Source organism: Halichoeres trimaculatus, unplaced genomic scaffold (genome assembly GCF_033239565.1).
Source record: "Halichoeres trimaculatus isolate MK-OKI-2021-1 unplaced genomic scaffold, fHalTri1.1 fHalTri1_scaffold_23, whole genome shotgun sequence".
Classification (NCBI taxonomy): domain Eukaryota; kingdom Metazoa; phylum Chordata; class Actinopteri; order Labriformes; family Labridae; genus Halichoeres; species Halichoeres trimaculatus.
In genome coordinates, this window is record NW_027437201.1 from 62,659 (window position 1) to 79,041 (window position 16,383).

General features: G+C 38.7%; 1 protein-coding gene and 1 long non-coding RNA gene across 3 annotated transcripts in view; one reads left to right on the plus strand and one right to left on the minus strand.

Moving 5' to 3' along the window:
* Window positions 1-12,596, minus strand: part of LOC141785293 (uncharacterized) — a 34,357-nt gene extending 21,761 nt beyond the window's left edge. The window contains exons 1-2 of the long non-coding RNA XR_012597515.1: window positions 12,472-12,596; window positions 12,269-12,333 (exon numbers count right to left, since the gene is read on the minus strand). This is a non-coding gene — a long non-coding RNA (uncharacterized LOC141785293). The remainder of the gene's footprint in view (window positions 1-12,268; window positions 12,334-12,471) is intronic.
* Window positions 12,597-13,358: 762 nt separating this feature from the next.
* The window catches only part of adgra1a (adhesion G protein-coupled receptor A1a), a 44,839-nt gene continuing 41,814 nt past the window's right edge, over window positions 13,359-16,383 (plus strand). The window contains exons 1-2 of one of the 2 annotated variants that reach the window (XM_074663729.1): window positions 13,359-13,446; window positions 14,846-15,099. In XM_074663729.1, the coding sequence (XP_074519830.1) occupies window positions 15,097-15,099 (3 nt within the window). In that variant the 5' untranslated portion in view covers window positions 13,359-13,446; window positions 14,846-15,096. Of the gene's footprint in view, window positions 13,447-14,840; window positions 15,100-16,383 lie in introns of both variants that reach the window. The other variant, XM_074663728.1, reaches the window with a different exon arrangement.

The window sequence follows — 16,383 nt, forward strand, 5'->3', positions numbered from 1 at the left end:
GGAGACCCCAAGACCAAGACAAGACCGAGACCAAAGACTGTTGAGGCCGTGACAAGACCAGGACCACAAAAAAGTGGTCTCGAGACCGGTCTTGAGACCGAGACCTGTCTCGAGACCAAGACCTGTCTCCAGAACTACAAGCCTACCGTCTGCCAACAGTCCTTTAACCTTAAATCTCAGCTACTGCAGTAGGTCCACCCTCTGGAAATGCATGATTATATTATTGAGATAATTTGTAACACTTGGTTCCAAATTTTACACATGACCTCACTCTTACTCTGCATTGCTCTCCAAATGCATCCCAGTAATAGAGCAGCTCCACCTATTTCTCAAAAGTCATGGCTTTTGGTTGGGCCACGTTTTGCTGCGCATGCAGTGGGCAGGACATGCCCCAATGGGCACATGGGCCGACGGGCTCGAGCCCGATATTGCTGCTTGCAGCTATATTTATTATAATTCTTTTTCCTGATGCCTCAATCCCAAATTGCATGCCTCTCACTTGAGGTTAACACAAACGGAACTAGCCAGAAAATTCAGTCACATCTAAAAAAATTATAAATCAACTGTTGGCACAAAAAGATATGCTCCATAGTGACCCCCAGTGGCTTAAACTGCAGCCCCCTGGGCTACTTTGAGGTACAGCTCTGAAATTTATTGGCTAGAACTACCATGCCAAGGTCTACAAAAAAAGTCTCTTACGACCATTGTGAATCCAAACAGGAAGTTAGCTATTTGGACCTAAACATCGGATTTTGAAGATTTATGGTGTATGTGTTTGAACGAACAAATCCCAGTCTTTTTTCAGATCAACTCCAAACTTGGCATGTATATTCTACAGACATGGAGGATTAAAACTTATTAAACTTCTTATAAAATCTAAATAGACATGAGCTCAAAGTTTTTTGTTTTTTTTACAATTTTGTCCAGTCTAAACGAAAACGAACACACATGTTCATTGTGATGGCCCAAGTCATTATTTCACCTTGAAGTAAAGCACCCCCAAATGGCAACAGGAAGTCATTACATTTTGGGGTATGTAATTTAACAAAATACTCTTTAGTTTTTTCCTCTGATGAACTCCAAACTTGCCTTGTGTTTACACACTTTGATGATGAAAACTTGTCAAATGATTTTTTGTAACTCAATGGGAGTGGCTGCAACCGGCTGCCAAATTTGTCTTTTTTTGGGCTTGATGCCAAGTTTGACCTTTTTCAGGCTAGAGTTATTTAGGTAAATAACTATCATTCTAGAGTTATTTAGGTAAATAACTCTAATGTATTAAGTTGGATCAGGACCAAAATATGAACACGTTCAGTGTCATAGTTTTAATGCATTCATATGTGTTTTTCTGATTAAAGAAAAACGCCCCCTACTGTCAACAGGAAGTCATGTGTTTTACTCTCTCTTAATATATATATATATATATATATATATATAGAGAGAGAGAGAGAAATATATATATATATATATATATATATATATATATATATATATATATATATATTTTTCTCTCTCACTCTCTCTCTATATATATATATATATATTTATATATATATATATATATATATATATATATATATATATATATATATATATATATATATATATATATAAATATATATATATATATTTTTTTTCTTTTCAATTGTGCTCAGAAATCTCTCTCAGGGGCTTGCAACAAACCTGACTGGCGCATCAATGGGCAAGAGCCTGCTTATTGCCGCTTGTGGCTTTAATTATGGCCCGAGACCCCTATTGAAACCCTTGCGATTATTATTCTTCCACTTTATAATTTCTTTCCGCCAAAACAACCCCAGATTGCGTGCCTTTTGCCTGGAAAAACCCGCCTAGCCCCAAAATTCCCCAGCCAGAGAAAATTTATGAATCTGCTGCTTGAATGCTCCATAGCCCCCCCTGGAGGCTTAAAACTGCAGCCCCTCAGGCTACTTGGAGCTACAGCCCTGAAATATAATGTGTATAAACAGCATGCCCAGCTCTACAAAAAAAGTCTTATATGGCTATCGTGATTTCTGAACATGAATTGCGCTATCTGGACCTAAACATCGCAATTTGGCAAATTATGGGCTACGTATTTGAACAAACTAGTCCTAGGTTTTTTCACTTATCAACTCCAAACTCGGCTTGTAAATACTACACACAATGAAGATCAATAATCATAATACATTTTTTATAATTTCTTTGGGTGTGGCTACGACAAGGGCTCAAAGTTCTGACATTTCCCACTTTGTCTGATCTGCACGAAAAACAGGCTCACATGTTCAGTGTTGTGCCCCAGAGGCAGCCATGCCATTTTTGTCACCTAAAAGTACAGTGCCCCCTAATGGCAATGGCCTGAAATTGGCAAAAGTTATGTTCATATAGTACGTATTTGAATGATCTCGTCCTAGGCTTTTTCTCAGATCAACTCCAAACTTACCATGTCAATACTAGACACATTGAGGATTAATAATCATAATATGTTTGATATTTTTGGAGGGGCGTGGCCAAAAATGGTCGCCAAAGTTGACCATTTTGCCTGTTTTTTTAAATCTCAATAGCTCTCAGGTACAACGTTGGATCAGGACCAAAAATCACACAAAGGTTCACTCTCACAGCCTAAGTGCATTTCTATCTCTGGTTGCATCAACATTAACGCTCCATAGCGTCACCCAGGGGTTCACAATTTCAGCCCCTCTGGCTACTTTGAGCTACAAGCATAACAACCATGCCTAGAGCTACAAAAATATTTATTATGACCATCGTCAATTCTGAACAGGAAGTTCGCTATTTGGTCGCAAACATCACATTTTGACGATTTTCAGCCTATGTATTACATGGAAAAACTCCTAGGTTTTTTGTCTGATTAACTTCAAACATGGCTTGTGTTCACTACTCACATTGTCAGTTAAAAGTTACAAATGGATTTTTGCTACGCCAATGTGCATGGCCACAAATGATTGTCAAAGTTGACCATTTTGGCTGCTTCATGAAAACCTTATTAGCTCTCTTGTTTATTGTTGGATCAGGACCAAAGTGCACAGAGAGGTTCAGTGTCACAGCCTAAGTGCATTTCTATCTCTGGTTGCATCAACATTAATGCTCCATAGCGTCACCCAGGGGTTCACAATTTCAGCCCCTCCAGCTACCTTGAGCTAAAGGCATGAAATGTTTTGGCTATAACCCTCATGCCTAGACCTATGGCTTTTGGCTGAGGCCACATTTTACTGCTCATGTGACGTCGTGTGTGTAAAATCTATCTCCAATAAGATGGACAAGCTAGCTGTGCTAACCCAGCAACAGAGGGAATACCAGAAGGCAGAATAGCATCATGCTATTCACAGGTGGTTAACAGAGCTAACACTGGACACCAACGCTACACTGGAAGAACTTCACCTGCTGTGAGCAGACAGGACACAGGATAAGAGACTGAACAGACTACTGACGAAGCTCAGTCCTGGACCCTGTGGAGGTGGAGGCCGGCTGACTGGGGAATGATAGCCAAGCTGTTATCAAATTTTTTTTTCTTATGAACCTTTTTAAACTTTCTATGCATTTTCTTGTGTTGCTGCTGTGACTCCTGAATTTTCCCCTTGGGGATCCCCTCTGGGATATTTAAAGGAACAGTATGTAGTATTTAATGGTAGAGCATGCAGTATTTAAAGGTACAGTATGTAGTATTTAAAGGTAGAGCATGTAATATTTGAAGGTAGAGCATGTAGTATTTAAAGGTAGAGCATGTAGTATTTGAAGGTACAGTGTGTAGTATTTAAGGGTAAAGCGTGTAGCATTTAAAGATAGTGTGCAGTGTTAAGAGGTACAGGTGTAGTATTTGAAAGAACAGTGTTGAGTAAACACCTTTTTTTCCACAAATATAAAATACTGAAAGGGCCTTTTAGTTTTGTCTCACCTATTTTAAGGTGGCTGATGAAAGCACAGACTTCTTCTGTGTCTTCAACCAGGGTTTCTTTTTCTGACAACAAACACTGATGACTTAAAGCTTCAACAAACTCCATCAAGGTCTCCAACAACTTCATCTGTTTACCTGAAGTACAGAAAACTTAAATAAATCCACCTTCCTGAAACATAAACACATCAAGTAATACTCATATGTCTATCAGATATACAACATGAAAGAATGCAATAATTCAGATACATTCGTTCTTTTTATCCTGACAGATTGGAAAATTAAATACTTTTTGGAGCTCTTTCTGGTTAAAAGTGTTAATATTATTTTTATAGAAGTAAATAGGTGCCATCAGGTATTGAATATGAATTTCTAACACTGAATTTTTTCAGTACCAGATTAGACTTTGAATTTTAAAAGCCATGAAATTTTAAGCACTGATTTGTTTATTTCCATTTTTTGTCCATTTTGAAATAAATTCAGTGTAAAAAGTTCAACATCTCAAAAAATGTCTAACGTAAAAAAAAAAAAAATCAATGCCTCGCGAAGTTCAGTGCCAGAGAATTAAGTGTCAGAAAATTCAATGTCATCAACCAGGGAACCAAAGGTGAAGCAATTGGAGAAGCAATCGATCCCTGATCAATAGACTCAACAAGCAAGCATGACATATATCTGGTTGAAAATCAGGTTGCACGTTTACTTCTGGTTACCGTAAAATGCCCAGCTATTGTATGATGCAAAAAGATGCTTGTTGTCAAAACATCCAAACTGTTCTTTTTTCATCATTGCTGTGTGGTTAATGTTAATGGTTACGTTGATGTTTTTAATTGTGGTCTAATTTTTCAGTTATTGCGTGTAATCACACATAAGCTTCCTTTTCAGGCTCTTTAAGTCATCTTTACATCACTATTGTGTGGTTTAGGGGAGATTTGAAATGTAGAATGGTTTAAAAATGAATCTATTGTGATGAAGTTATGTGCACTTGTTTGTGTGTTCAGTGATAAAAGTTGATATTCTGCTGAAAAAACAAGTTTTATTGATGTGAACTGGCATATCCATGCAATTACCAATGTACGTTAGAATCAAGTTATTGCCAAGTGCTCTATATCATTTTTGGTAGATTAAGAGCTTTATAACATGTTAAAAAAATGAATCAGTACTACAGACAGTACTACACTTGTTTTTGTGTTTAGTGATGAAAGTTGGATTTTTGCTTGAAACCTGACGTTTTGTCCTTGTATGCTAACTGCTAGCATATCAACACAATTTTCCTTTGTATGTTAGCATAGGGCTGGGTTTTATATGTAGGAGCTCCAGATGTGGAATGAATAATGTAGAATAATATATTTTATATATATATATATATATATATATATATATATATATATATATATATATATATATATATATATATATATATATATATATAAAATAGAAAAAGGGGTTGCTAAGCACCGCCCTGTTGGCTATGGCTGCCTTTTGCAGCAGCTCTCTGTTCTTTGTCCTTTCTTGTAATATCTTCATCTCTTTTTGGCAATCTGTGTATTTGCAGTGGATCATTACTTTGTATGGTTCATTTGTTGGTGACAACTTTTTGTGGCTTCAGTAACATTTTTACTTCTTTTGCTCCTGTTGCTTCAATTTCGTTGTACTTGTCACAATGACAATAAAGTTCTATTCTATTCTATTCTATTCTATTCTATTCTATTCTATTCTATTCTATTCTATTCTATTCTATTCTATTCTATTCTTTTTACCAGAACGATATAAACCTCCATCTAGATGTATAACGAATGGAAAAGGAATCTCTTGTTAGAGAGTTATGTATTAGTGGGTTCTCAAGGAGATCTCTTGTCGCCTTGTTTCTACCTTTTGCTTCAATAAAAGTACAAACACATGAAGTGAGAGGTATATACACATGACTAAACTTATCTTAAAGTATGATTGATCTGAAGCACTTGACTTTAAACACAAAAGCAAGTCTTCTAACTCAGGCTAGCAACTACAAGCAAATTACTGCAAAGCTCCAAAGAAATAAAGTTACGTACATTTTAAAGTCCTTATTCGATTTACTACATGGCGCTGTACAAGATACCTGGATGATTGTCTGAATATCATTGAGGGACAATTCAAGCAACTCGAGGAAACACCTTATTTATCAATCTCTACCATCCCAACCCCGTCTACTGTCACTTTATAATGTGTCTTCTTTCGGTAACTGGAAATAATCTGTGCTCAGAGCCCATTGATCGGGGATTGATTGCCTCTTCCTAGTTATTCAGATATTGAAATCGAATTTCATGATACTGAATTTTCTGAATTTCTCGAGACATTGATTTGTATTGTAGACTGTTACCCTTTCACTCCTTACAAACAACAACCAAGGCTGTGTCACAAATTGCTTACCAGTGTTAATTTTGACGGCAAATTCTGATTTTGTCTTAGTCTAAGTATTTGAATCTCACAATAATAAGTTTTAGTCATATTTTAGTCATCTGAACCCTTTTAGTCTTAGGCTAGTTTTAGTTGACTAAATACCACATGGCCTGGTTTCACATACAAGACTTAAGCCTAGTCAAAGACAAGAATGTAGTTTGAGCTGGTTTAACTTAAGTCACTTGCACGGATTAATCTTAAAATAGTCATAGATTTTGTCTGTTCTCGATTAAACAAAGCCAAAAGCAAGACAATGGGTTAGAGTGACTCCAGGACCAAATTGAAGTTTACATTAATCCTGCAAACACGCAGGTTTAACTTTAGCTTAGTGCAGTTTGTAAAAGGGAGCACACAAATGGTTTGGGAGCATGGAGTATTTGCAATATTTAAACGAAGACTGATATCTGCTGCAGATCGGATCGGAGTAATCCATTGAATCAAGTTGATGAAATGATTTTCCAAGACAGCTTCCATATGTACAAAGAAGACGTAACAGCGATACTCACTTTGCTTGAGCCTAGACTTTCCTCCATGTCTCAAAGAGGAAGGCCTGTACCCAGTTCTCTCCAAATTCTGATCACTTTGAGGTTCTTGGCATCCCAAGCCCTCCTCTTCTTGTGTTCAATCGCCAGGGCTTGACATTAACACCCGCCAACCCGCCAAATGTGGGTGGATTTCAGCTGTGGTGGGTAACACCGTCACTCCTACTAGCCACTTTGGCGGATTGAATTATTGTATTGTAGTTTTCTGAAATGGCATCTGAAATACTAAACCTATTGCAGTATGTGACTATGACACTACAACTCCCATGAGCACTGCCTGCACACAGTGTTTGCTCATCGGTCCATTCGCGAAGTCTTTTGCTGACGTGACTGCTGCCTGGAGCTCTCTGGTCCCCGACTTGGGCAACCTGACAGCTCCTAGTGTTTAGCGCCTGATACCGTCATTTAGAACTTCACTTGCGTCTTTTTGGCTCTTTAATGTAAACAGATCCCGAGATTTAAGTCACAAACTAGCGTCAAAACTCCCTTTACTTTTAAAAAGTGAAGACATTTATCGGATGGAGCTCATTTAAGCTCACGCTGCACTATCTCACCAGCAACACTCACCTAGAGCAGAGGAGGAGAGGGGGAGAGGAGAGGAGCTCACAAAGAGAAGAGAAACTGGTCACAGATATAATGAGCTGTAGGAACAATATTCAAACCTCCTTATATACAAACACTTATCAAAGGTTGATGTAAAAAGTTCACTCTGGAAATATTGTCAATCAATAAACAAATGTGATGTATGGTCCAGTGTAACTTGTATATGTTGTTTTCCTCTTCATGACGCATATTTTGACAGATATGACTTCAAAAAATGTATGATTATACTACAGAGTGACTTACAGTCCAGAAGGTATGGTACTTAGTTTATTACTGAAAAATTACTGTTGTTAATAAATATCTAAGCAGACAGTGTTTCTAGCTAGATTTTTCAGTTTAGTTTTTATCTTTCCAGCTAACCTTAAAGGGAACCCCGACTGGAAGGACTAATAGGCATTAAAATGCTTAAATGTTTGTCTCAAACAAGAATTTGTTGTTAAAAGACACAAAGAATTGTTTTTTCTTTAAAAAAAAATACAGTTTAAAACACTGTTTCTATCCTATGGGCGCAGCCATTGTTTTACTGCCACAGTGCATTCTTGGTTGATGACGTAGATTGGTTGCTTGGTGCCGAGAGTCTGGATTTCACCGTTTACTCACTACTAGTCGCCTTAAGTCATTAGGTTTCAGGAGTGAAAAAAACTGTTATAATGCCACAATGCGCTGCTTTTGGGTGCACTTTTCAGTCGAAAGGAAACAAGAAGACTGATGTTAGTCTGCACAGCTTCCCAAAAGACAAGAAAAGAAGGAAGTTGTGGGAAATCGCTTGTGGGCGTAAACAACTTCCATTGGACCTGCGGCTATGTTCTCGCCACTTCTCCCCAGAAGCATTTGATTCATTTAGCCGGCCCATACTGATGAAAGAGTTGACAGGTGGGGGTAATTATAAACGGAGACTAAACCCAAATGCTGTGCCCACTATTTTCGCACTCAAACCGACAAAACTTCCTCGGGAAACCACTGAAGTCCACTTGAGGAAACGTCAAAGGCAGGAGATGTTGGATTATCTCCTGGGAGAATGTAAACAAACCGCTACTGCTGACGTAGCCTCTGGTGGCAACCAATGGGGCACAATCACAGAGAAACCTGTCGAGGAATCCTACAGTCAGTCAACACAGCGGTCCGTAAGTGTACAGTATTCTCCAAAAATGAATGATGTCGCAACTCAGACGGAAAAATACACATCTGATGCAGCGGTACAGTGGCCAGCTGATGCACATCAACTTATTACTAATGATCACGTTTATGCTGCTGCTAATTATGAAAATACGCTGAAAAAACAGTTTCAGGAAGACAGTCACTCGCTGGATCTTTTCCTCTCAGATGATGACTTTTTCAGCAAGGGCAGTGAGCCACAGTACAGACAGTCTGATCCCGATTATAATGTCAGTTCATCAAAGCCTTCACAGAGCACCCAAGAATCACATGCTTCAACTGACACACATGAAGAAAACAGACTGCTTTTAGTGTTTGAGGAACAACTTAAAGAGCTGCTTCAGCACTGTTTAAAGTGTGGCGCCTTGATAGTCAAGGAAGATGTGAAGGAACTGCAAAATGAAGGGTCCCAGCTGACATTACGGCTCACATGTACCAGTGGCTGTTGTTATACATGGCAGTCTCAACCTACTCCGAGTGGGACTAAAGGGGCAGGAAATCTGCTTTTAGCAGCATCAATTTTCTTCAGTGGCATTTATTTTGCTAAATTTCAACGATTCTGCAATAACATTGATCTGAAAACAATCTGTGAAGACACATACACGACATTAAGGCGAAAGGTTATATTTCCTGTCATTGAAAAAAACTTGGGCCAAAGAGCAGAGTGCAGTGTTAACAAACATGGAATCGCAAGAAGCTGAGGTTGTCCAGTGTGGGGATGGGCGGTGTGACTCTCCGGGTCACTCGGCGAAATATTGCACATACACATTTTTGGATGTGCAGAGCCAAAAGGTTTTGGACTTTAAGGTCATGAGCTGCACCCAAGTTTCAAGCTCTAATATCATGGAAATTAAGGGCTTTAAGGAAGCCCTTAAAACCATTGAAGAATCTGGTGTGAATGTCTCTACTATTTCCACTGACAGACATCCACAAATCATTAAAGAAATGAGAGTATCTCATCAACAAAAACACCATGAATTTGAGCCCTGGCATGTAGTGAAAGAAGTTTTTAAAAAACTGGCAGCTGCAGCTAAGCGGAGGGACTGTGAAGTTCTGGGTGGGTGGATTCCATCCATCATAAACCACTTCTGGTGGAGTGCACAAAGCTGTGAGGGGGATGCAGAGAAGTTGAGAGAGAAGTGGGTGTCTGTAATACACTTTGTTACCAACCGACACGACTGGCCAGGGAATTGTCACTATCATCGATGTGCTCACCAGCCTCTTGATGAGACAAGCCAGAGAAGTAAGCTGTGGTTAAAGCCAGGATCTGAAGCCCACAACGCACTGGTTAAGACAGTGAAAGACAAGCGCCTTCTGAAAGATCTGGGTCATCTGACAAAGTGCATCCACACAACATCACTAGAGGTGTGTATATATGTATGATCCCGCAGAAAGTTTTACAATAATATCATTAGGCAGTATTTCAATGGCACAGTGTGACTCAGACTTATTCATTTGATTAAGTTCATAATTTTAAATTATATTTTTTTCAGGCATTCCATTCCATTTACCTCAAATACCTCCCTAAGAGAACACATTTTGAATATGATGTGATGATCCATGCCTACATGCTTGCTGCTCTGGATCTTAACAACAATGTGAAAAGGGAACAGGTGTGTAAATAGTCATAACTCTTCTCGGTTAAGGAATAGTGTGTCACATTATTTTCTACTTAGATTATATGACATCTTTAACCCATTTTTATGTTTTTGTTTTTGAACAGGCTATTTTTCAAGACGGAGAGAGTGTTGGTGAGCCCAAGTTCAAAATCTCCTGGAGCAAAGTCCATAAGAGGTTCAGAGCAAGACCGGTGGCTGTTGAGAAGGACTATGGCTACATGGGGCTCTAATTTTGTGGCACAGCGCAGGGGGTGCAAACCTGGCGCAGCCTGCGCAGTGCTAATTTCGTGCGGCGCACCACCGTGTGCTGACAATTTGACAATTTGGTAGACCGTCTGCGCAGAGATGGGTGTGACTGCGCGCCAGGGGGAGTTGACGGCGCACCAGGGGGAGGTGTCACATTTGTATCTATATTAACTGTCCCGTCACATCTGATGTCGGATTAAAGCGGTTTGTCATAATAGAAAGTTAACCTGAAGGCAGCTGGAAGTTTAATGCACAGCTTCAGTTAAACAATAAACAGCCTTAACATCTGATACTGAGTATATATCTGGTTCTCTATCTTTTTTTGCTCTCTATTGTTAACAGATTCCGGGGTTTAGTGTCAAAACTCCCTTAACTTTTTAAAAGTGGGGACATTTATCGGATGGAGCTCATTTAAGCTCACACAGCACTGATCTCACCAGCAAAGAGAAGAAAAACTGGTCACAGATATTTCAACCTCCTAATATACAAACATTTATCAAAGTTATATGTAAAAAGTTCACTCTGGAAATACTGTGAACGAACCAAAGCCCACGTAGAGAAGAAAAACTGGTCAGATATTTCAACCTCCTAATATACAAACATTTATCAAAGTTATATGTAGAAAGTTCACTCTGGAAATACTGTGAACGAACCAAATCATTCTAAATAAATGAAACTTACGGTCCAGTGTGACTTGTATATGTTGTTGTCGTCTTCGTGACACATTTTTTGACTGATACAGCTTCAAAATTATGTATGATTATACTCCAGAGTATATATAGATTAAAGTCCAGAAAGTATGGTGCTTAGTTTTATTACTGAAAAATCACTAATGTAAATAAATATTTAAGCAGACAGTGTTTCTAGCTAGATTTTTAGTTTAGTTTTCATATTTTCAATTAATCTTTAACCTTAACAACTTTCATTGAATGCAATAATAAACTCCTCCTTTTGTTACTTTCTTTCAATGGTCTACATATTTTCATATTTAAGGAGCACAACCGTTTCAGAGCTGAATACCTGATTTATGTATTCTTTATTTGAATGTGCACAGGGGTCATTTACATCTAAAAAGGTTGTAAATCAATTTCAAGTTAACTTTACCATGTCATCATCCCCTTTAATCACATTAAACATAATTATCCAACAACAAAATTGTGGCCAGTGAAAATTCTGAGTGGCTGGTAACTCTGGGAAACCACTAGCCACAGTGGCTGGTGAGCAAAAAAGTTAATGTCAAGCCCTGAGTGTGTGTAAGTAAAATGAGCACTCTGGGCACTCTTAACAGGTCATTCCATTGCATTAAAAAGCGATAGACAAGCTGCAACATAGTCTTTTATGTACCCCACTCCCTAAAAACATACAGATTAGAGGCTTTGTCTCACTTGGCTTCCTCAAGAAAAATCCCCACGCCACGCCACTGATCATGTGATTGGACTTTTTTTCAGCCAGGATGAGAGCAGCTCTGTGTAGCACAGGGTGGGGATGCTAACAGCTCAATTTAGTCTGCTCCAGGTGAAAAGTGGAGCAGACGCCAAATAGCTCCATGACTCTGTGCAATTCATTATCATTGCTGGCGTTAATCTTACATACGGACCGACAGAAATGTTATACAAGTTTTGGAGTCGCCATGGCTACAAACCCAAACCCCTCTGTAGTTTTAATTTACAAGAATGACTCAAATATGTCAGGCTCTGTACATGGAGCTTTAACTGTTAGACATTTCTCTATATTGATAAGTTGTGATTTCGGAAGTCACTTACATCAGCAGCTGATCATCGCTTATTCCCATCAGACGTGAGAGCAACTGATCCGTCAGGTCAGGAGGCTGTTTGGCACAGAAACAAGACGATAGCGAAAACAAACGTGTTCTTTCATGAGTTCTTCAATCACACTATCAGCTCTGCATGTATCATCACTCGAGCACGGTCACAAAGACTGAGGACTTCATACATAAATAAAATACCTGAAGACTTTCATCCTTTCCTCTCGTTTTTTTCTTCGGGTAAGTCTCTAAACCGGACATGTTTGCTCCTGTTGTCACAGTAACACGAGCGCAGCGTGCTGATCACGTCATAAACTAGTGTCAAGTTACAGGTCGGTATTTAACAGTTAACGTCACATCCACATTTATTTGTCAATATTTAGCCTTTAAACATCAACCTGATTCAAAAGTACATTGTCAAACTAATCTGATAACGATATGCATGGCCTTTCTGCCTTAAATAATAATTAAAACAACAACAACAACAACAACAAAAAAAAAAAAACAAAAACAGAAGTTTATTACATTTTCATTGCACATCGGTCTGCTTTTATTTTGAAGGTAGCATCACGCAGCACAGCTGTGTTTCCTGTTTTGTGCGTTTGGAGGTTCCAGTGTTTGTTTTATTGGCCACATTATGAATGATTTTTAAAATCTTATAAATCATAAAATAATTATGAAAATAATAACAAGTATTATTGAATTGGAACAATTACACAATTTGAACAAAATAGTCAAGAACTATGATTTCACATCAATAAAAAATGTTTTCACAGTTATTAAAAATAGCGCTACCATAAACATTTCTGTAATATTGAATAATTAGAGTTAAAAACATTTCCATGATTAAACAGATTTTATCAGGTATGTTAATTCAAAAGTGTTTCTTTTGTCTCAGGGCTTGCAGGAAACGTAGCTCTTTTTTTCATGTGCCTTCTAACCGGTTCTCATAGAAACTATGAGGATGGACATAATTAAAATAGAACTGTTACAATATTATTTATATCATGTTTATACCACGGAATAGATATGTATGGTAGGGGTCTGCCTCCGCCCTGCTTATAGCATCACACAACACGTCATCGGCACGTCGTGGTGAGAAAATGAAGAGCAGCCTCGATCTTCAGTGACCTGGATTAGAGCTCCGGATCCCAGTGTGAGGAGACTACGCAGCAGGTTCGTGATTTAATGAAAATATTAATATTTATTATTTCATGTCTCTTTATCATGTGACACATTAAAGGCTTCGACATGTTGCAGCACAGTCAGATTTGCAGAGTGACTTTACATTGAAACCGATAAAACGTAAATGTTACGGGTTAAAAACGAGTTGATTCATTACGATAGTCTGATAAAAATCCTGAATCTGAATCTGAATCATTTAATCATTTTAATCTGAGACTTTAAAAAAAATCACAGAGCTGAGATGCCCCCCAACCACCACACACACACACACACACACACACACACACACACACACACACACACACACACACACACACACACACACCAGAAACTATGCTTATAACCATGACAGTAAAACACTATTGCTTTATGAGGTCATTGTTTCAACCAGATTTATGTGTGATTATTATTATACTACTCTTTTATTTTACATTTTGAAAGAGAAACAAGAAATTAATGATTTAAATTTTGTAACACAAAACACCCTGGCTTGTTCATGACAAGAATAATGTTCAAACCCAATTGTTTGTAGTTTAACTATTTTTATGTCCTGATCTACCTCTATCCACCTCTACTATTTAGTCAGAGCTGAATTTGGCTGATTTGGATTCAGCAGCATGATAAAATCTACCCAGTTCTTTAGTCAAACATCTCCCAAAGATCACATGTAGAGGATCCATTTCTCAGTTCAGCATTTACTCTGGTTACAGGTAAGGTTACACAGGATGATCGTCTTTTGGGCGATCATCTCTTCATATCATTCTTGTCACTGAACACTATCTGAACTGTAATGCAAGAGTGCAACAGAGTTTGTCCCAGATTATATTTCTTGATTTTCTACTTAGTGATGAAATAATAATAAATGGACACTGATGTGGAACTACACCCAAAGCCAAACAAACTACAGTGAAAACAACTGCTGTACAAATGCAGGACTTCACAAACTTTTTAGTCAACTTGTCAGTAGTGAAAACACTGATAGGCAAATTTAAAAAGAAAGAAAGAAAAAGTATTCAACTACTCTCTTGCCTCATGTGAAAACACAATCTGAACTAACAGAAGTACCAAAACTTTGACTGAGTATCATCAAATATTGAGAAAATGAAAATCAGATCGGGACAAGAAAGGTGATCAGGACATAACTGTATTATTATTATTATTATTATTATTATCATTATTATTATTATTATTATTATTATTATTATTATTATTATTATTATTATTATTATCCCTAAATGGTTTTGTTATTACTATACTAATTATTGTTGTTATTAGCATTATTATTGTTATTATTTATTATTTACTTGGTTTAGGATTTAACATTTGGAGTCTGATTTGGTACCTTCTGATAAAGATATGAAATGACTCGTGACACTCTGATCTAGTTTAGATGGTGGTGGTCATACCCTGCATACCTTGCTGACCCTGAAGCCAAAGAGACCTGGTGTGCTGGACCTGAACTAGAGATGAGTAACTTAGACCTTAACCAACAACCAGAACATTTGAACAGAACCTGAGAACATACAGAAGACCACAATCATCACAATCCTCCTCCTCTTCCTCCTCATGGATCTGCAGGGTCCAGGCTAGGGACCCAGGACAGTTCAGATCCAGACCTGAAGAAAACCTGAACCAAGACTCATGGTGAGACCCAAACATATTATTGTCCATGACATCGGCCTGCCTGTCCAAAACTTTTCTGTTTGTGAGTTCATTGTTCAGTATGGTGACTCAGGTGGCCCCTTAGCTGGCTACACACCCTGATTCGCACTGACATTACTCCATCAGTGGTACACAGTTGTGGTCAGCATGTCAGACCATTTGATGGTGTGTCTGTTCTGTGTAGTTGACTCTGCAAGGAGTGAGCTCCTTGCTCCTGTGCACAAAGCTTTTCTCCAACAGAGCGATGAATACAAACAATATGATGCTGAACTTCTCAGGAAATCGATCACTTTGTCAGGAGCAGCACAAACATCAATCAATCAAGTTTATAGGCTCTAATTTCGTAGACCAGGCGCAGGCGCAGGCGCACCTACCCTGCGCCGACCTTCGCCGTGCGCACAGGGCGTGACTGGCGCACTTTGCAAGTTTCCTGCAGTGCCAAGAGAGGCGCAGTCCAGGCGCAGATGAGCGCAGAGCTGTGTGTCCACGCCTCCCTCCGCGCAAATGGCAGAGAGGGAGGAGAGAAGCCGTGAGTGGGTTTAACACAGCCGAGCGCTGTTTTCACCAATCAAATGAGCGCCTCTCCTTGCCTTTGAATGCCCTGCGGCCGAGGCGCAGCGTCTGATTGGTCTGACTGATCCACAGCACCGTGGAGAGAGTGCTGGTAGCGGAGACGGTCAGAGCCGCTGTGCCTGCAGCAGGTCAATGGACAGCGGGGCACATCGGAGGACATGACACATGTCACCGTGTGGGCCAGCTCCTGGGACAGATTTAATCTGTTCCTTTGTCTTTAATAGTAGTACAACATTAAGAGACAGTTACACAGCTGGCTTATCTATTCAGAATACTTTTGATCCACCTGCACTCCTGGTTTGTCATCGCCAAGCAGAGCCTTTGGTGATATATTGTAAACTTTCCCAGTGTTTCCACCTCATGCTCCTTACAACAATGTACTCCATCTTTTTAGATCACGTTAAAAATAAAGACTAAAACAGAGAAATATGGGAAATCATGGGTAAATCCTGAGTGACATACATTTATTTAGTCTCTTTTTTCTTCGTCTTTTCTCTCCCTCTTTTCTTTGAATTAAATGAAATGAGAGAACCAGATATATACTCAGTATCAGATGTTAAGGCTGTTTATTGTTTAATTGTAAGATGTGCATCAAACTTCCAGCTGCCGTCAGGTTAACTTTCCATTATGACAAACGGCTTCAATCTGACATCAGATGTGACGGACAGTTAATATAGATATAAATATATATGC